General features: G+C 45.9%; 2 protein-coding genes across 2 annotated transcripts; one reads left to right on the top strand and one right to left on the bottom strand.

The window, feature by feature from the left end:
• Positions 1-49: 49 nt before the first annotated feature.
• Positions 50-7,830, bottom strand: LOC306661142 (uncharacterized protein; the record flags this gene model as incomplete). The annotated part of the gene is made up of 5 exons (XM_079139926.1): positions 50-109; positions 2,179-2,837; positions 4,494-4,699; positions 5,921-6,021; positions 7,615-7,830. The coding sequence occupies 5 exons, from the start codon at positions 7,828-7,830 to the stop codon at positions 50-52; spliced, it is 1,242 nt and encodes a 413-aa protein (XP_078996052.1).
• Positions 7,831-13,474: 5,644 nt separating this feature from the next.
• SNU13 (small nuclear ribonucleoprotein 13) lies at positions 13,475-18,842 on the top strand. The gene is made up of 3 exons (XM_079140011.1): positions 13,475-13,595; positions 16,193-16,313; positions 18,464-18,842. The coding sequence occupies exons 1-3, from the start codon at positions 13,593-13,595 to the stop codon at positions 18,724-18,726; spliced, it is 387 nt and encodes a 128-aa protein (XP_078996137.1). The 5' UTR covers positions 13,475-13,592; the 3' UTR covers positions 18,727-18,842.
• The last annotated feature ends 1,502 nt before the right edge of the window (positions 18,843-20,344 follow it).

The raw sequence follows: 20,344 nt of genomic DNA, 5'->3' as shown, positions 1-20,344 counted from the left end.
GCGTGCGTGCTGCGCGTGCGTGCCTGCGCTGCCTGTCCACGCCGCCGGCTCAGGCGAGCTCGCCCGCTGCAGGCGGGTGGCCGCTGCAAGGTCCGGGGAGCGTCTGCGACTAAGCCCAAAGAGGGCGTGCTTGTAGTCCTCAGAACTTGGTCTCCCATCCCCGAGCGTTTTAGTCAGCTTTTTTCTTGCTGTGACTAAAAGACCTGGCAGGCATTTTAGAGGAGGAAAAGTTTATTTGGGGCTCACGGTTTCAAAGGTCTCAGTCCATACATAGCCGGCTCCATGCCTAGGGGCTTACAGTGAGCGAACATCAGGGTGGAAGAGTGTGGTGGAGGGCGGCGGCTCCCAGGATGATCAGGAAGCAGAAGGACTCTTGCCAGATATAACCAGCCCCTTACTACTCAGTCTCTATCAGGGGATTAACTCACTGATTCGGTTTAAGCTTTCATAACCCAATCATTTCACCTCTGAAAGTTCTTGCATTGTCTCACACATGAGCTTTCGGGGGCACCTCACATCCAAACCATAACCCCAAGGTTGAAGCAATTACAGAGTAGCTGCCCTCAGCCTTATAAAAGGAAGGAAAGAAAACAATGATGCTGTATTTTTTTAAAAAAGTAAAATAACCAAGTAGAGTTGTGCTTGCCTGCAATCCCAACTCCGAAGACAGAGGCAAAAGGATCACAAGTTCAGGGCCAACCTGGGCAACTTAACTCTGTCTCGAAATAAAAGCATCTAGGGATGTAATTCAATAATAGTCCCAGTGTTCAATCCCCAGACCACAAAAATTTTAAAAAAAGGAAAAAATAAACTTTTAGGGTGTGTGTGTGTGTGTGTGTGTGTGTGTGTGTGTAATTGGTATTATTTTAAATTTATGTGATGACATCTTTCTCTCAAAGACAATAAGGGTGATCCCTTAATTCTTCCAGTGAGGGTTAGGAATATGTGAGTGCACAAGGAATACTGAAGAAGAAGAAGAAAAATTTTACCATAGAATATATCAAAAATTACAATCCAACAATCAACAGGGCATTGTGTGACACCAATGTGCCCAGAAACTGGTGAAATGTTGAAAGAGTTAAAATGTTCAAGAGATGTGTTCTGGCTTCAGAGGCTCTGTGATTAGAAAAATTGCTCTTCGTGGAAGAATAGTTTGGAAAACAAGGGTTTTGTTATTCAATGGAAAGTTATGAAGTAATGTTTGAGAAAAGTAAATATTAACACAGATGTCTGTTAACATGCCATGTGTAGGGCTGGGGATACAGCTCAATGATAGAGTGTTTGTTTGGCATACACACAGTGTTGATCCCCAGCAACACTGAAAAAAAAAAAAAAAATAGCCAATGTACAAAATAAAAAGGGCTAGGGATGTAGCTCTGTGGTAATGATAGAGTGCCCCTGGATTCAATCCCTAAGAGAGAGAGACAGACAGACAGGAACAAATACAGACTTGAAGTGACTTCTACCCTACCACAAAGTCTTTAAAACCCCAAAAGGGGAAAGTCAGAAAACGTATGATATGCCAAAGAAATGTAAATCCTACAGGTCCCAAATAATTTTATTAGAGGTTCTGGGGGCCACTCTTGGGCCTTCTCTGATGTGTCCTGAGGACTCTGGGCCTGTGTCCTACTTTTTAAGGCCACATTGGAAGAGAAAACATCTCAAATGCTTCATAAAACCAAACTTTTTAGGGGTTGATGAATTCTGTGGAGCCCTTTGGGGGCTCTGATCCTGGGGGCTTTTTGTCCTATGCAGAGCAACCCCAGCACTGCAGTGCCCTGGTGGTTGATGGTCCCTCTCCAAAGCAGTATGGACTTTGATGCTGTCCTCCTCCCCTGAGTGAAGGTAACTCACTCTAGGAAGTAGCATAGGATCCCTTAGGCTTCGACGGGGGGCTGAGTTCGTGGGCTTGGCTAGCTGTGGGGACCAGGACTTTTTACTCAGAAGGGTCATACTCAGCTTGGCTGTCTTAGAGTGGAGACTTCCTTTAAACCTGAAGGAGTCTGTGGAACAGGAGGAAGGCTGCTGCCCAGCTCCTCTGACCTCCACAGGCTCCAGGCTTTCTCTTTTCTGGTATGTGGGCTGCTGACATTTATGTCTGGGAGACTGAGAGACCTCCCAGGGTGTGTGCTCCTTCTTCCAGTGGTCATGGCTGGCTCTGGCGGATGAGGTCCTCACTCCTTTGGGAGCCCTCTCTGCCTTCTGGGAGACCCCTGGCCTGATCATTTTCCTGCCTCTGTTGTTCTCAGTGGAAGGCTCTCCGTCCCTTTCTGGGGAGCAGCAGTTCATAGACTCTGCTGATGGCCTGGGATTCCTGGGAGCAGGAAGCTTGGCCCGAGGGGCCTCTTCCTGGATCTGTGGTTCTCTGGTGCCCCCTGGTGGTCTGACTCTCCTGGGCTTCTCAGGTGGAATGGAAATGCCCATTGACTCTGACCTGTGTGGTCTACACCTCTCCAAAGCCCTGGTCTGTGTAGGAAGTTTTGAGGTTTTCCCATCATGGGGTGAAACCCTTTGGAACCTCTCTGGGGATTTAAAGCTTGGCATGGAGCCCTGGGCCTCACAACGTTTTCCCTGCTGCCTTTGGAGCTCCTGGCTTTTGCCTAATTCAGGCAGCTTCACCCCAGCCAAGGGTAGTGAGCAAGATCCGAAGAAGTTAAAGAGCAAATAAGATTCCAGTATGCGCCGAGGGAGACCCCACTTCAGGTGTGCAATCCTTCGACGCATGAGGGACTCCAGGAGTAGTCGTTTGCTCTTCTTGAGGACTGGCCACTTGGGTGGGCTGGTGAGGATAGTGGGAACACCGGCCGTAGCAGTGGCAGCTTGGAGGACTTGGCCACCTAGGAGAGATGGGCAGGCAGAGGGCTTGCCAAAGGGAGCAACCAGAGACTGTGAGTTCTGGAGCTGCTGCATCAAACTGTGGGTCTTTTCTGGATCCACCCTTTTGTGCTTTTGCGGTTTCCTCCGGGGTCCTGTTTGAGCCTGTTGGGAGGCTGGACTGACCTGGGCTTTGTACTCCATGGCAGGAGCTATGCCCTGGCTGGTCAAATGTTCTCCCCCCCAAGCAGCCAACAGGGGAACTTCACCCACGTGGGGGCAAGACTTCATCTCAGGACAGGGAGCCTCAGCTACACTGTTTACAGCTGCTGCCTGTTCTTGTCCCGGCGGCTCATATCTAGAGTCAATGCGGGTGGTTGGCCATGGCCATGCCAGGCTGCATTTCCTGCCTGTGGGCCTCTCCCCTGAAGAACAGTCACCTTGGGGACTGTCCCCCATAGCATCCTTTCCTCTGATTTGGTTCTTGTCTCCTCTCCATGGTGTTTGAGACCCCCCAGCCTCCTCAGCTCTATACTTTCTCTGGCTCCCTACAGTCCAGATTTCTGCAGTAGCAGCGTCTCCACCCTTCTGGTTTCCTTGCCCTTGTTTCTGGACCGCTTCATCAATTTCCTTTCTTGACTGTCCCTGGTCATCTTCCACAGGTGTCTGCATCTTTGTGTTATCACCACCTGTAGTCCTTCTCGAGTTTTTCTTCCCTTGTATTTGAATTTCTGCAGCATTCCCACCTCCAACGTCTTCCTGGTTCTTCCATTCTGGTGAACAGGTCTCTCTATGATCTTTACATTCCAAGGAACAAGTCTTTCTATGAACTTTACTTCTTAGCAGCCTCTGATTTTTCTTCCTAAGTCTGTGGATTTTTCTACCACTCTCAATTCCAGCCTCTCTCTGGTTTTTCTTCTCTGATGCCTTTTTTTCTGCAATGTTCTCTCCTCCAGTCTGCCCCGAGCTCCCCATTCCTGGGTAATGGCTGCTTCCAGTTACATTCTCCAATTGTCCGTGGTTCTCTCTCTCAGGCCTCTGGGTTTTTACATCATCCTCATCTTCCAGTTCTCTCTGTTTTCTCTTCTTTGGGGCTTGAATTTCTGTTCCATCCTTACCTTCCATCTGCTTCTGGTTTTCCCATTCTGATAATTGGATCTTGCAATGCACATCACTTCCTACCTGACTCTGGCTTCTCTCCCCACCTGCCCAGGTTTCTGTACCACCCTCCCCTTCTGCTTCTCTCGGGTTTCTCATCCCTTGTAACAGAATTTCTGTACTACTCTCACCCCCAACATGCTCTGCTTTCTTCCACCCTGCTAAATGGGTTTCTCCCTCAATTTTACTTGTTAATTCTCCCCAGTTCCCTGCCTCATATATCTGGGTGTTTGCACCATCCTTGCTTCTAATATGCTCCTGATTCTTACACTGTGGTATGCAAATATTTCCAAGGAATTCATTTCCTAACTGACCCTGGTTTTCTCCCCCAAGTTCCTGGGTCACTGTACCATTCTCGCCTTTAAACCCTTGTGTATTTCTCTTCCCTGGTGCCTGAATGTCTGCTCTATTCTCATCTCCGAATTGTTCCTCATTCTTCCTTCCTGCTGGATGGGTCTCCTTGTCCATTTCACTTCTTAGTAGTCCCTGGTTCTCTGCCTCAAGTACCAGGGTATCTGTACCTTCCTCATCTCCATCCTTTTTCTGATCATTCTCCTCTGGTGTCTGAATTTTTGCTCTGGGTTCACCTCCAGTTTGGTTCTGATTCTTCCAACATGATATCTTGAATTCTCTGTCAATTGTATTCTCTGCTGGGCTCTGGTTTCCCCACCAGGGTGTCTGGATCACCACCCAGTCCTCCTGTCTTATCTCCCTGAACTTCTTTCTCCTGGATACCCTGGGTTGCACAGATTCCTCTCCTCTTCCCAGGCCTTGGTTTCCCTGCCTCGCTTGCATGACATGTATTAATAGTTTCTGTTTCTCTCCCCTAGAGGCTTGAGTCGCTCTGGCATTCTCACCTCCACCCTGACCCTGTTTCTCCCCGACCAGTGCCTGGGTTTCTGTAATATTCTCACTTCTGCTGCATTCCTGTTTTCTCCACCCCAGGGCCTGGGTCTCTGCTCTATTCTCTTGTTTGACGTCTTCTAGGTTCTCCCTCCCAGATGTCGGGGTTTGCACAGCACCCTTATTTCTAACCTGGTCCTTCTTTCTTTCTTCTTCTGCCTCATTTTCTGCACCAGTATCACCTCTCCCATGCTCTGGACTCCGAGTCTCTTCAGCATTCTCATCTCCAGTCTGGCCCTGCTTCCCCAGTCCATGGGCCTGAATCTGTCCCTCTTCCTCCTCTCCGGGCTCTTTCTCATTCTTCCTCTCAAATGTTTGAATCTCCAAAGCATCCTTACTTCCACTCTTATCCTGGTATCCCCACCCTGGTGTTTGGGTCTCTGCATCTATTTTACATCTTAACTCTTCTTGATTCTCTCCCATGTGAATCTGGGTTTCAGGAGGGTTCTTACCTCCAGGCTCTCTCTGAATTTTCTTCCCTACTTCCTTAATTTGGGCTTGATTTTCGATTTCCATCCAGTTCTCGTCCCCTGGAATCAGGGTCTCTCCATCAGTTTCCCTTATTACTAGTGACTGGTTTCTGCACTCCAGAGCTTTAACCTCTGCACAATGCTCCATTCCAAAGTCTATTGGGAGTTGGCTCTCAGATGCCTTGATTTCCCAAGCATGTACCCCTCTACTCTCTCTCTGGTTTGCCCACCTTGGGGCTTGGGTCTCTCCAGTATATCCTCTGCCTACTGTCTGGGTTTCACTCAGTGGTGCCCAGGTCTCTTGTAGGCTATTCCAGGACTTCCAGCTGGGCACTTCCATTTGTTGATGGGAAGGATTGGGCAGGATCTCTCCAGAGCAGAACTGCAGCCTCTGAGCTGAAGGGAGGTTTGGGAGAGAAATGGCTAATGTCATGGGAGGGGGACAGGTTTTTGTGCTTAGGACGTGGTCCAGTGGTACCAAATTGTCCTGGGAGTGAACCAGCTGTCTCTCAATCCTTTGGCATGTGTCTAGGGCAGAGTGAGTCTGGCTGCCCCTGAGACACCAGGGTACATGCCATGCTTCCCAGGAACTGTCCTGAGAGAGTGGACAGGTGCTTGAAAAGGAGGAGGTACAAAAGATGGGCTCAGGGGAGGTGTGAATACCCCAAGACGGGTCCTGAAACAGATGTCGTGAAGAGAACAGGTACTGGGTCCATGATTCTAGGAGGCTCCTTCGGTATCCCCATCTCTGCTTTTGTATCCATTGTTGGACATAAGCATCAAGGCCCCTGAAATCACCAGGACTGAAGAATTCAGGAGCTAGCCTAAAGAAAGTTTCACATCTCATGGAGGGCACTACCCACTTCTGCAATGGCACCTGTAGATGAAATCCAAAAAACAAAATTCTTGCACATAAATTAGCTTATAAAATCCCCACAGATAGGAATGACCATCCCCATTATCCAGAGGAAGATGCTTGAGCCCAGGAAATGGAGAGTCACTTCCCTTCAGGCAAACAGTGTTCATCCATTCAATAAAGACTGAGAAATTATTCTGGGCTGGGCACAAGACAAAGTCCTTGAGGGAGCTGTATTCTAGACATGGAAGAAAGTCAACAGCCAAATAAATATGTTGTTAGGTATAAAAAAGTATTTAAATGCAAATAAATCAGAGTGTGGGGGATGGGACTAGCTTCTTTAGACAAAGTAGCCATTGAAGGGTTCTTAGAGGTGATATAAAAGGAGACCTGAAGGAAGTGAGGGAGCTGAAGAAAAAGCATTGTAGGCAAAGGAGACATTAAGTGGAAAAGCCCTGAGGATAGAACAAGATCACGTGTGCAGGAAAAGCAGAAAGGCCAGATGTCCAGAATGGAAGCAGAAAAAAGAGAGGTCTTGGAGCTGGGGTTAGAAGTTTGGATTTTATTCTGAGTTTTACAAGGAGTGTGTCCATAGGAACCATTTCAGCAGCAAAATGCTATCACCTGTTTCTTTAAAAGTTTTTTTTTTTTTTTTTTTTTTTTTTTTTTTTTTGTGGCCTACAAGCATAATGTTGAATTTAAACTAGGCATAGAACATTTGCCATAGGATTTCAGGAAAGCCAGGCAAATGCTCTACCACTAGATAACACAGCTCAGCTCAGATGTTTCTTGACCTGGGTATTGGCATATGGGTGTGTTCTGTTTGCAAAAATTTGCTGGTCTATACATTTGTGAGTGCATATTATCCTTAAACTCAACTTTTACGGAAATAAAGGAGAAAGTGGGGCTGGGGACATAACTCAGTGGTTGGGCCCTTGCCTCCCATGTGTAAAATCCTGGAATTGATCTCCAGCACCAGAGAGAGAGAGAGAGAGAGAGAGAGAGAGAGAGAGAGAGAGAGAGAGAGAGAGAGAGAGAGTCATTGTGGCAGGTGGCAGGTACATAGTAGCATGGAGGACTGACCATGGCTGGGTCAGACTGGCAACAGGAACCAGGCAGAAGCTGTTCCTGAGGTCCAGGTGAGTCTTGCTGGCAGCTCTGCCTAGGGTGGTGTGGTGAGGTTTCAAGAAGTGATCAGATTTGAGACATGGCTTGCAAGTGGATTCAACGTGTGGAGCGAGGGAAAGAAGAGTCTAAGCTAACTCCTGTGTGGGGGGCCTGGATGATGCTTGCTCTAACCAGTCTGAGCTACTCATCCTGGTACAGAAGGCATATGACAGGGTCCTTGTAGCCAGTGACTATGGCAGTGATGGTGCTGAAGGAAAGAGGAAGGAAATGAGGGGCCCCCCTCACCTTGATGACATTCCTTTCGCCCAGGCGAGTCCTGGTGAACTGGTGCCAATAGTGCCGGACCTGCCAGATCAGAAAGAGGCAGAGAACAAGCAGATTGCCACAGCACCGGGGGTCTCTGCAGCTGCAATCCTGTGAGATCAGGCCCCGAACTGGCTCCCACTCAGGGCCCTGGAATGGCCCCACCACAGCACAGGCGCCCAGCAGCGGCAGCAGCATGGCGGTGCTTAGGTAAGGCAGATGGTGTCAGGGAGCTGGAGGGCAAGGCTGGTGTGGCTAACCCAGTCAGTTTGGGGTGGGGCAGCCTCTGCTTCATAATATCTCTGTCACTGAGGCCACATCACAAAGGAGCCTAATGCTCCAGCCTCAGCTCCAGTCTCTGCTCTGGGCTAGCATCCCTAGGATATAGGTAAGAACAGTGCTGGATAAGTGCTCAAAAGGAATGAAAAGAAGTAAAAAATGGCCAGGCATGGTGGCACACACCTGTAATCCCAGTGATTTGGGAGGCTGAGGCAGGAGGAATGCAAGTTCAAAGTCAACCTCAGCAACTTAGCAAGGCCCTCAAGAACTTAGTAAGCCCTTATCTCAAAATAAAAAATAAAAACAGCTGGGGGACATGGCTCAGTGGTTAAGTCCTTCTGGGTTTGATCCCCAGTACCGCTTGTTAGGGTAACTGGCACAAATATCCACAAGAGACAATCTCTGTGATCAAGCAAAGATTTATTGACAGAGAGAGTCAGAGGTAAACCTCTACAAGGTGCGGCAGCCTGCTGGGAAAAAAACTTCTTAACTACATAGTCATGTATGATGGAATAGTTTAAAAATAACCCTGTGATTGTCATTTGGCTTCTTTGCTGTGGTTTTGGTAGTTAGGGACTCTTTGTGGTTGGGCCTACTAGGAAGGTCATGCCTGAGTGGGCAAGTTCTGATTTTCAAAATGGAGTTATTTTGGCATAAAGGCCTAACACCACTAAAAGAAAAGAGATAACAGAAAGAGTGAAGAGATTAACTTCCCCCACGTATGATGAGGTGATGTAGCCTATGGTGTGCTTGATTTCTTTCTTCCCATTAGATACTTTGATCCACTTGTCCTTCTGTCTATTGTTTTCAAACATGTAATGAACATTGTATGGAATACATATATTTTTTTTTCATATATTCTTTTTTTGACCACTCAGTAAGTATCTCTTCCTCTTTGCTCACAGTATCCTGATTTCATGTTGGGAAATTATTTTTCCATCCCAGGATCAGAGTGAGTGAAAGAATAGATGCTATTCTGAAGATTGTCTCCAACGGGACATCAGTCTATTAGAATGAGCCAGGACTTAACCCTTTAGTGACTGGATTTTAAGTGATCCCTGGAGTCCCAGAGGGCAACACCTATTTATCAACCAGCTGGAAGTATTTCGGTTTTTTAAGAATTCACTATGCCAACACCATGTATCCAGGTTGAGGGTCAGCCCAGCTTACACCATTACTCTCTCATAGACCCAGGTCAGACAAGGAATGGAGGTGTGAGATATGTTTGGTGTGAGATAAGTCTGCCAGGGCTCTAGAGATTTCTCTAGAGACTTGGGAGATAAAGAACAGCAACCCATGGCAACCAGGAACTAGTCCAGCTCTGTCAATGAGACCTTGATGTTGCCAGGAGTTTCCCTGACGCTGACAACTGGTGTTCCCCTGTTGCACATAAACAATTTCACAGAACACCATTAGATAAGGCCACTCTAATTAGATAAGATACAACCAAGACCACTCCCTAAACAAGTCTGAACACAAACAAAAACCCTGAACATTGTCCAAACTACAAAAATGTACAAACATCCCTTTATCCTGATTAATAGGAGTGATTGCTACTTTTTGGCTGAATACGTTTTAGTCTCATTCCATTCCTTCCACTTTGAAGATAAGACTAAGATGTTCAATCATAGAAAAACACATACTTTCTGACAGCATCTAATCTAAAGCAAATGCCTCTTCTTTGAACCCTCCCCCAAAGCACCCAATACAAGCCAACATCTTATAATAAGTCCCATCTAACACCATCTGTTATAAGTCCCATCTATAATAAGTCCCATCTTATAATAAGTCCCATCTAACCCAAGGTGTGTGTCCTCCCAGGAGTGCTCCTAGTGGCCTTGGCTGGAGGACACTGACAGTGCATGAAGACCTGGGCTGGTTCAGTTCCCCCTGGAGCCTCAAAGCCCCCCCAGAGTCTTCCCCCCAACTCCTATTGGTTGCTTGCCACAAAAGAACCCTAAGTGAAATGAGCATCTCCTTTGGGCCAGGCATGGTACTGGAAGACAAGTATCCAAAGGATCCAAGGCAGCTGCAGGTTCTGTTCTCCTGGAGCTCTCAGAGTGATTGTGAAGATAGACATGGAAGAAAGATAAAGTCAATAAATGCCACAAAGAGCAAGCGTAGATGACGATGGCTCCCCTACAACAGGGGCAATTACCTGGTTAAGGTGATCAGGGAGTTTTCAATGAAGAGGTATTAAACAGGATTTATCTCAGCAGCACAGTGGAACAAATCCCTCTATATTAGTCTGTTGGGCTGTTTTTTTTTTTTTTTTTTTTTTCCTTCTTCTTTTTTTTAAAGTAGTACTGGAGGTTAAACTCCTGAGCTACATTACCAATCACCAGCCGATTTTACTTTTTATTTTTTATTTTTTTGCAGTACTGGGGATTGAACCCAGGGCCTTGTGCTTGCAAGGCAAGCACTCTATCAACAGAGCTATGTCCCCAGCCCCCATTTTACTTTTTATTTTGAGTCAAGGTCTTGCTAAATTGTCCAGGTTGGCCTTGAACTTGCAATCCTACCTCAGCCTCCCAAAGTGCTGGGATTACAGGAATGCTGCATGCCTAGCTGTATTAATATGTTTTATGTTATTGTAGTGAGATACCTGAGGCAGGCTACTTTACAAAGAAAAAAGATTTATTTTGGCTCATGGTTCTGGAGTGCAAAGTCAAGAGGCCTTATCTAGTTATGCCTTCTTTCTGGTGGAGTCCCAAGGTGGCACAAAGCATCACATGGCATGACACAGGGAGCACACATGTGTATATATGGTGTCTGTTTTTCTCTCTCTTCTTAAAAATCCTCAAGGATTCAGTATGGGGGCTCCATCTTAATGGCCTTATCTAATCCTAATCACTTCCCAAAGGCCCCACCTCTAAACACCAAAGTGGATTAAGTTCCATACTCTTAATATTATTAATACATGTGAGACTGGGGATTAAATGTCTGTCTGAGTTGGTGGGAAGGGAGACAAATCATTTTCAGATCATAGCACTGTCCCAACAGAGAGTGATTGATGGGGTTGGAAAAATTGGCAAAAGAAGGTGAGTGGGGATGTAACATGAAGCCCAGGGGAGACACTGGAGAGGGGCCGAGAAAGGCATGGCAAGAATTTAGGGTATTTTTGTTTCTGTTTTTTTGTACTGAGGATTGAACCCAGGGGAACTCTACCAGTGAGCTACATCCCCAGCCCTGTTTTTATTTTGAGACAGGGTCTTGCTAAGTCACTGAGGATCTTGTTAAGTTGCCAAGGCTGGCCTCAAACTTGAGATCCCACATTGCTGGAATTACAGGCATGCAGCACTGTGCCTGGCTGTCCCCAACCCTCTGTATTTTTTTTTTATTATTATTTATTTATTTATTTATTTGCAGTGCTGGGGATTGAACCTAGGGCCTTGTGCTTGCAAGGCAAGCACTCTACCAACTGAACTATATCCCCAGCCCCTCTTTATTTTTTTTTATTTTTTAGTTTGAAACAAGGTTTTGTTAAATTGGTGAGCCTGGCCTTAAACTTGTGATCCTCCTGCCTCAGCCTCCTGAGTCATTGAGAATACAGGTGTGCACCATTGCACCTGGCACATCAAGTTTTAAGCACATTGGTAAGGTAAATTTCTAAAACAAAACGATCCTGAACATATATCAGCATTTATTAACTTACTAGCTAGAGAAACAGTAAGATAAAAGGATAAGATGATTCTGAGAAAACATGGAGTTTGAGTTATAATATAGTTGGGAAGCAGAATTAATTAGACAATTAGGTAAACTGCACTGTCTCATTACTCAAGGTCATAAAAATATCCCTATCATTCACTGCTAGGGAGATCTGGGACATTATAGTTCAAGATGTCAGGTAGATCAAATAATAGTCATAAATTGTTATAAAGGACATCTACGAAGTAAACAATAAGAACATATGTATGGCTAAAAATTGGAATAATAAATTTAATTCCTCAACAGTAGTAGCTGATAGGTCCAAATAATATGGAGTCAAAAAAAAAAAAAAGATCCAACAGAAGCAAGGAGCAAAGTCTGGATCACAGGTTCTGCTTCCCGCTAAAGCCCTCCGAGGACAGTTTTTTTTTTTTCCTTTGACAAATCATACCAGATTTGCAAGAGGTAAAGTTTGATGAGGGGACCTCTGAGGTAATCAAACTTTGAACTTGGAGCCAGCACAAACTCTTTCTGCAGTCCTGTTGCCTCAGCATATCTCAGGTAGAGCAACAAGATGTGGTTGAAGTAAAACAAGAGAGTAGCCAAAAATCTCAGGGTTCAGTTTTGGCGCTGCCATTGTCTTACTCTGTGACCATAGGCAAACTTCTTTTTTTCTGGACCTCAGCTTTCCTAGCTGTAAAGATAATGTTGAGTTGCATAATTTCTAAGGGTCTTGCCAGTTCTCAACTTCCACATTTCCAAAGGAATTAACTGGAATTAGCCCCCAAATAGTCTAGTTTTGACTAGTTCCAAATGGTCCCAAGATGTGTGTATGGCATCGGATTGGAGAGAGATGAGGATGGACCATACTGCAGCATGGAGCAAGCACAGAGCAAGATGCTGACCAGAAGGAAAGTCCTCCAGGTCATGTGGGCAGATAACAACAAAGAACCTTACAGTAACTCAACCCTTACCCACCAACCCACAAACTGCTTTTCCTCCTGAATTTCCTACTCAATGGATTCCAACTTCATTCCCCTCCAGAAACGTTGACAAGGGATATATGAAGATGAAGAGAACACTTAGGATTACCTATAATTATCTTCCCTCACCAGTGTGAAGTCAGAAAGATGCTTTTAAAAGCATAGGAATGCAATTTTTTAAAAATGTACTGGCAAGTTGGGTATGGTGGGTCTCGCCTGTAATTTCAGACTCAGAAGGCTGAAGCTGGAGGATCCGCAAGTTAGAGCGCAGCCTGGGCAACTCAGCAGGATCCTAAGCAATTTGCCTCAAAATAATATAGGGGCTGCGGTTGGAGCGCAATGGTAGAGTGCTTGCCTAGAATGTGTGGGGCACTAGGTTCTATCCTCAGCACCACATAAAAATAATATGCCGGGCGTGGTCGCACAGGCCTGTAACCCCAGCAGTTCGGGATGCTGACGCAGAAGGATTGCAAGTTCAAAGCCAGCCTCAGCAACTTAGCGAGGCCCTAATCAACTCAGTGAGACTCTGTCTCTAAATAAAATACAAGAAGTGCTGAGGATGTGGCTCAGTAGTTAAGTGCCCTTGGGTTCAATCCCTGGTATCAAGAAATAAATAAATAAGTAAAATAAAGGTATCGTGTCCATCTACAACTAAAAAATTTTTTTTAAATAAATAAATGGGCTGGGGATGTGGCTCAGTGGTAAAGCGCCCCTGGGTTCAATGCCTAGCACCAAAAATGTAAAATGAACTGGCAATGGAACGATGACACCATCGAACCCCTTCGTTTCGCGTGCTACTTTCTGAACGTCTGGTGTATAGTTCCTGCCAATAATTTACAGTAGAGCGCTAAGACAAAATACATCCGCTCTTCCAGTCGCAAGCAGTTCGCGCCACGGCGCCCCCTGGCGGCGAGACCGCCGGGTCGTTGTGACGTCACTTCCGCTTCCTGCCGCGCGCCCGGCCATTTCCGCTCCTCCATCTGTGTGGCTTTCCCTGTAGTCTGAGGTCGTCTGCTGTTGGAGAGTGGCGAACCAAGCGGGACCGCAGCCATGGTGAGTGCATGAGACGGGCCGCAGGACCTGGAAGCCGGGGACTCGGGCTTCGGGTCACTCGCTGTGTTGGGGAGGCTTGGGACGAGCCTCGGGCTCAGCCGCTGGGCCCGGGCCCCCTGGCCCGGGTAGGAGCTCCGGCCGCCGCGGGGGTCCCAGCAGTCGGCCCAAGGTCCCAACTCCGGAAGCCGCAAGGACCGAGCCGCTGCGGTCGGGACCGCCTTGCTGCAGTCTTTTTGCGAGGCCGAAGGCCTGCGGTGAGCCGAGGAGAGGGCATGGCCCTGCCTGGGGTGAGCTCAGCCCACGTGGGAGATACGGTAGAAAATTGATGGAACCTGGCCCCATTGTTTTATTTCTCTTACTTCCGATTATTACTTATTTATTTCTTGCGAGGATGATGTGGATCCCTAAATTCGGATCAACCTCTCATCCACTCTTTTTTCCTACTGCTGGTGTTCGGGCGGGGAGGGTCTCCATGGGTCTGTACCTGGTGGCGACTTAACACGTGCCGGGGACGTGCGTTCGCGAGCCTGGGGGAATGTGGAGTGGTCTGGAGCGCAGGAAAGCTCTTCCTGCCAGACCGTGGTCTCAGAGTTGGTGGTGGCGCCACAAGTGGCAGTTAACACTTGGCGGTCTCCAACTTGTCATCCAGCGAGAGTTCCAGTTCTTGTGTTATGGTGGAATTACTTTGGGTTGGCACGTGGTAAGAAGGGAAGACTTTTGCAAAGCACTTTTATTTCATAGTGAGGGTTTAGTCCAACCAGGTTTGAATCCCTTCGGGATTACCTTCTCGTCTTTTCTCCCACCGCACGCCGTGTAAAACTAGTGTATGGCAGAATCTCGAATTTTAAGCTTTTAAACCGGTACCCGTCTTAACTCAGTTCTTTGAAAAGTTTTGGAAGCCCCTGGTTCCAGGTTGAGCTTTGCTGCAGTTTTCCTTACCGGTAAAATCGACATAACAATGCATAAGTATGTTGAGATGAAGTTTGGTAATTCTGCTTAAGCACCCACCCTGATGGTTGGTGTGTAGTGAGTGAGTGCAGTCATGCATCATTTAAGGACAGGGATACGTTCTGAGAATTGTGTTGATAGCAGATTCTGTGGTTGTGTGAACATTATAATGTGTACACAGATCAAGATGTTAATAGGTCTGTCACTCATGTGGCCTATTGATGCACTCAGGTGATGCAGTAAACTAGAGATGCACAAAGGATGCTGCTGGCATAAGTGGGCTGCCCGTTTTACAGTAAACGTTTTCTTATAAGCAGGAGTGCACTCAATACTAGAAAGTAAAGTATGGTAAATATAAAAAACAGTTACTGGGCTGGGGATGTGGCTCAGTGGTGGAGTTCTTGCCCAGTGGGGTTGAAGCCCTGGGTTCAACTCCCAGCCCTGGGGGGGTGGGGGATCCCAAAACCAGTAACTTAGTCTTTTCTTGTCAAGTGTACTGTACATAATTATGCTGTACTTGTATACATCTAGCAGCACAGATTTGTTTACACCAGCAATACCACACAGGAGTAATGCACAGTACTAGGACTTTACAATGGCTGGTCAAAATGTCATGAGTAATAATGGAGTTGAAGTAATTAAGTGTTCTTTATCTTTTTAGTCACTATGCCACTATTGTTCATGTCAGATCTACCATTTGATACAGGAATATTGTTACCACGGGAATCTGAAACACTGTCTCACATAGCATTTAGCATTTACTTTTTTTATGGAATGAAGTGTTACCTGATTCCAGAATCACTAGTAAAGCCAGTTAAGATCTCCAAGCTTAAGATTGTTCGAAGATTGTACTTTGAAAGAGGCAAGCCGGTGGAACTGTTAGTGAACAGATTGCCATAAGGAGAGAAGACTCAATCCCCCTGAGACCCTCTGGGGACAGTTTGGAGCACACCTCAGAATGGTTCCTGAGGAGCCTTGTACCCATTCCTCCTGGGTAGAGCAACCTTGTGTTCAATCCCTGGTACCAAAAGAGAAAAGAAAAAGAAAATTTAAAAATACTTAAAAAACAATACAAATAATTGTATATCAAATTGATAACCTCAAGGAGAAAATGAATTGAAGTAACTTTTGAATAAACCATTTTGTGTGTATTGTAGGGTAGAATAAGCAAGGAAATACTGATGTACTGAGAACCAGGATTCTTGCTGTGGACTGAATGAGATTTTCTTATAGAATTGGGGAATGGAGAGAGAAGTTTGTGCTGTGTTTACTGTAAATTATATCTTAATTTTGATTTAGTAAATTTGGGGTATGGATATGGAAATCCATATTTAAAGATTATTCCATGAAAGTCAAGTGGCTGCTGAACCATAGGAGACCTTTTTTATAACCCATTTGCTCTAATATAACTAGGCATTAGGCTAAAAAGAAGCAAATAAAAATATATAAGTTTTAGTATACATAATTGGGCTATGTAATTGCTTATCTTCCATTTTAGCCTTACTAGTACAGTTTTTCTAAGCTGAGAGTGGGCAGGCTGGTGGACATACATTAAATGTGTGTGTTTGCAGGTGGGGAGTAGGGAAGCAAACTGATCACCTCTGTCTCTCAACTGATTAGTATTTTGTAACTGGTATTTTCCCCTGCAGACTGAGGCTGATGTAAATCCGAAGGCCTATCCCCTTGCAGATGCCCACCTCACCAAGAAACTACTGGACCTTGTTCAGCAGTCATGTAACTACAAGCAGCTTCGGAAAGGAGCCAATGAGGGTAAGGTACTGCAGGGTGCTGCTGAGGGGATGAAGAAGGCACCTGTCTCCTAGGGACTCTACTCTAGATTTCTAATTTGTGAGGAGGGCCAGAAACACCCCCCTCACTTTTTTTCTTTCCCCTTCTGTGTTGCCAACACTGACTTCAAACTCCTGGACCTAACGGCTGAGCATTCTCCTCAGCCTCCCAAATAGCTGGGACTATAGGCACGTACCACCATGCCCTGGATATTCTTGATTGGATGTGGGAAGGCTTGAGCGCAGCAGCATTTCAACATTAGATGAAAAAGGCTAATACGCCTTTTTTTTTTTTTTTTTTTTTTTGTGACACTGGGAATTGAGCTCCAGGGCTTCATGCGTGCTGGGTAGGCTCTCTCTGCCACTGAGATATGTCCTATCCCTTTTTAATTTTTCACTTTGAAACTTGCTACGTTGCCCAGACCTTAACAGTTCTTCTGCCTCGGCCTCCCAAGTAGCTGGGGAACTTGAATGTACTGGCGGTACAGGAATGTACCACCACACTTCGCTCCTTCTTTCTCTCTTAACACATAAAGCATTTTGTTTGTCTACTTGTGCAGAACCATTTGAAAGGTATTAACTTTGTGTCTCTCTGGAGCCATCAGAAGGAAAGGGATATTAATGCTTTTTAGTGTCTGATGGCAAGTAGTTTGCTTGGGTAGAGTTTCTTTGTTTCTGGAGATATGGAGACATCAGGTGTTTGGGCCTATGTTGGGAGATTTAGGATTACCATGAGATGCACTCACCCGTGTTGCTGAAAAAACAAAGCAAACCATTCATGGATTTTTGTGGTCATGGTGCTCTTTTCAGCTTGGCTTTTCACACTGTAGTGACTGCAGAACTTGGTGTTGTAATGGCTAGGGAGAGCCCACTGGCTCTCTTGGGAGGTCTCTTTTTTCACTTGCTGGGCTTGGGTCAGCTTGGCTGGGCAGGGGCATGAGTTCTTGCTCTTCCTGTAAATGAGGATTCATATAGGACCATCTTGATTTCTCCTGCTGTACCTTTCATGGTGCTGAACCTAGAGGTGCCAGGACAGGTGGGTTCCTAAATGAGATGCTCAGTTCAGAATCCCTTACTAGGGTTCAGGAAGGGAGGGACAATAATTTCCTGGTCTTCTGCTTCGTTTTCAACTATTCATTCTTCCATGTTTAATTGCCTGCTCTGTGCCAGGCACATGTCTATATGCTGACAGTGCAGCGGTAATCAAGACTAAGTCCCTGCTTTGGGTCTTACATTCCAGTGGAGGTAAAGATGCTGGAAAACAAAATAAAATAGGGTTGGGGAAGATGTCTCTTCAGATGAAATATTTTGGGGAGGTTTTTCTGAGGTGAAATTTGAGTAGAGAACTGAAGCCTTGGTGGCAGACAGAAGCTTTATACTGTAGCCGAGGTGGAATACTCTTATAATTCCAGAAACTCAGGAAACTGAGGCAGGAGGATTACAAGTTCAAAGCCAACCTCAGCAACTTAACAGGGCCCTAAGTAAAATAAAGGTTTATGTTTTGGTTTGGTTTGGTTTGGTTTTGGTTTTGTTTGTTTTGTTTTGGTACCGAGGATTGAACTCAGGGGCACTTGATCACTGAGCCACATCCCCAGCCCTATTTTGTATTTTATTTAGAGACAGGGTCTCACCGACTTGCTTAGTGCCTCGTTTTTGCTGAGGCTGACTTTGAACTCAATGATCCTCCTGCCTTATCACCAACATGCCCAGCTAGTTAAAAAAAGTTTTTTTAAACCTGGGAATGTGGCTCTGTGGTTAAGCGTCCCTAGGTTCAATCCCCAGTGCAGAAAACCCAAGAACAATAGAAAAAGCACTACTATGCTTTGTGTTGGTGGGGTTTCATAGGAAGCTGTTGCCTTCGACCAAGTAGGAGATGATAACCATTTGAACAAGGTAGCAGAGGCGAAGAAAGAAGTGTTAACATTCAGGGTGGAAGGTTTCAAAACAAAGTGTTGAAGGTGACTAATTGGTGTTTGACTTTGTCATATCCTAGGGCTGCTCCAGGACAGAGAATTGCTTGTGCTTAAGCCAAGTTTTCTTGCGCCTCTTATTATTTTTCCTGGAAATGGCTTTATTGGGGCTGCATTGCCCAAGCCCCATATCACCTATTGGCCCATGTCTTTGTCTCCACAGCCACCAAAACCCTCAACAGAGGCATCTCTGAGTTCATTGTGATGGCTGCAGATGCTGAACCTCTAGAGATCATCCTGCACCTCCCACTGCTGTGTGAAGACAAGAATGTGCCCTATGTGTTTGTGCGTTCCAAGCAGGCCCTGGGGCGGGCCTGCGGGGTCTCCAGGCCTGTCATTGCCTGTTCCGTCACCATCAAAGAAGGCTCTCAACTGAAGCAGCAGATCCAGTCCATTCAGCAGTCCATTGAAAGGCTCCTAGTCTAAGCCTATGGCCTCTGCCCTGCTCTCCCCACCAGTCCCACTACCAGTTTGTGTATCATATTGTCTGTCTTAGCATGTGGTCAGCGACTTTCTATTATAAAATATTGTACTAAATCTGTTTTTTGGATTTTTGTACTGTGTTTGCTTTGTTTCACAGGGTTGCTTTTCCCCATCTCTTCCACCCTCTCTGCCAATTCTTTTATCTTCCCTTTTGAAAAATGAACCAATGCCCAAAACAAACAGCAGAGTAGTGGCACCAAAGGCAGGAAGAGCCAGCAGCAACCTGCCTGAGCCAGGAGAGCCATCTGGTATGGCTTTCATCCACTCACTCCCACATGTGCAGGACAGGATGGAGTGGACATTGGCCACTTTGACTTAGAGTCTCTTATGCCTGGCATACAGACTTTCCATACTTGTTACCATGATGTCCTTCTCTCACCTTCTCTTCCCTTAAGATTGTGTCATTTGGGGAGGAAGCATGTGTTCTATGAGATTGTTGGGCTTATGTCCAAGTGTATTTACTAATGTATTCCTGTGTACTTTGGGTAATGTGATGTTAAATTCTTGGTCCGCCCATGCCCTGAGGGTGACAGAGCAGCAGCATAGCTGCAGGACTCCAAAGACAACCTGGGTGAATGGGCGTCAGGAGACAGTCTACCTGGATCTTGAAAAGTCAGGAGTGGCAAGGGAGAAAGTGTCATCTGGTGCTACAGTGAGGGATTCTGGGGAAATCACGGAGACCTGGCTGGAACCTACAGAGAGATGATGGATTCCAGGAGAATGGAATTTCTTTAGTGGCCACTTAGCACCAGCTCTGGCGCCCTCACCCATATCCCGCCACAATGTAGGTCAGACTCTTTGTCACATGAGGAGAGTACTGATGTGTTGTTCATTCTTGAGCATCCTAATAAATAAATATATTCATATTCCATCTTAAAGAAAGTATGGCAGTGCCTGAGTCTTGTGGGTATTATCCAGCTAGTATTTGAATGAAGATATGCATAGCATTACTAGAGTGGTCATAGCTGCTGCTCTCCCCACCACCCACCTCAGTGCGAGGCATTGAACCCCATGTGCTAAACATGTTCTATCTCAGCCCAGTTACAGCTTTGACTTTTTCACCACAAGGCTAAGTAAAAGCCATCATCACCTCCTGCCAGGTAGTTTCTGGTTTGACTGTTCAAAATGTCTTCTTAGACTCAATCATCAGTTTTGCTGTCGCTCTAGAAAAGGCTTTTTCGTCCTCATTGACATATGGGCTGGTTAATTTGCAGGGGTGACCCTATGTCCTGGGATATTTAGCAGCATCCCTGACCTCCATCCCCAACCAAAAAAACATCTCCAGAAACTGTTGTAAGGAACCATTATTGCAGTTAGTCACATTGCAGGATTGGTATTGGTGACTGAAGCTAATGCCACCTCATCTGTCTTGTACTTTTTATCTAGAGTGAATACAAGTACCGTGAGAGATTAATACTTCAGCTTGAGAAATTTTCTTCCCATGTTCAAATAATGGTACCACAGTGATCAAATTAATAAGGACACATGATAGTTTTCTCCTGGCCGTGTTGGCAGGGAGTCCATTGAGGTGGGGCACCTATTCTGTGCCTACTGAGCCAAT

This window comes from Sciurus vulgaris (genome assembly GCF_902686455.1).
Source record: "Sciurus vulgaris genome assembly, chromosome: 5".
NCBI classification, from domain to species: Eukaryota; Metazoa; Chordata; class Mammalia; order Rodentia; family Sciuridae; genus Sciurus; species Sciurus vulgaris.
The sequence above is the reverse complement of the archived record's forward strand: the minus strand, read 5'-3'. Positions and strand labels throughout refer to the sequence as shown.

What these genes read in the sequence shown, in the direction of transcription:
- SNU13 (XM_079140011.1), top strand. An exon ending in TCGGAAAGGAGCCAATGAGG is followed by an intron (nt 16,314 to 18,463) that starts GTAAGGTACTGC and finishes TTGTCTCCACAG; the next exon opens with CCACCAAAACCCTCAACAGA.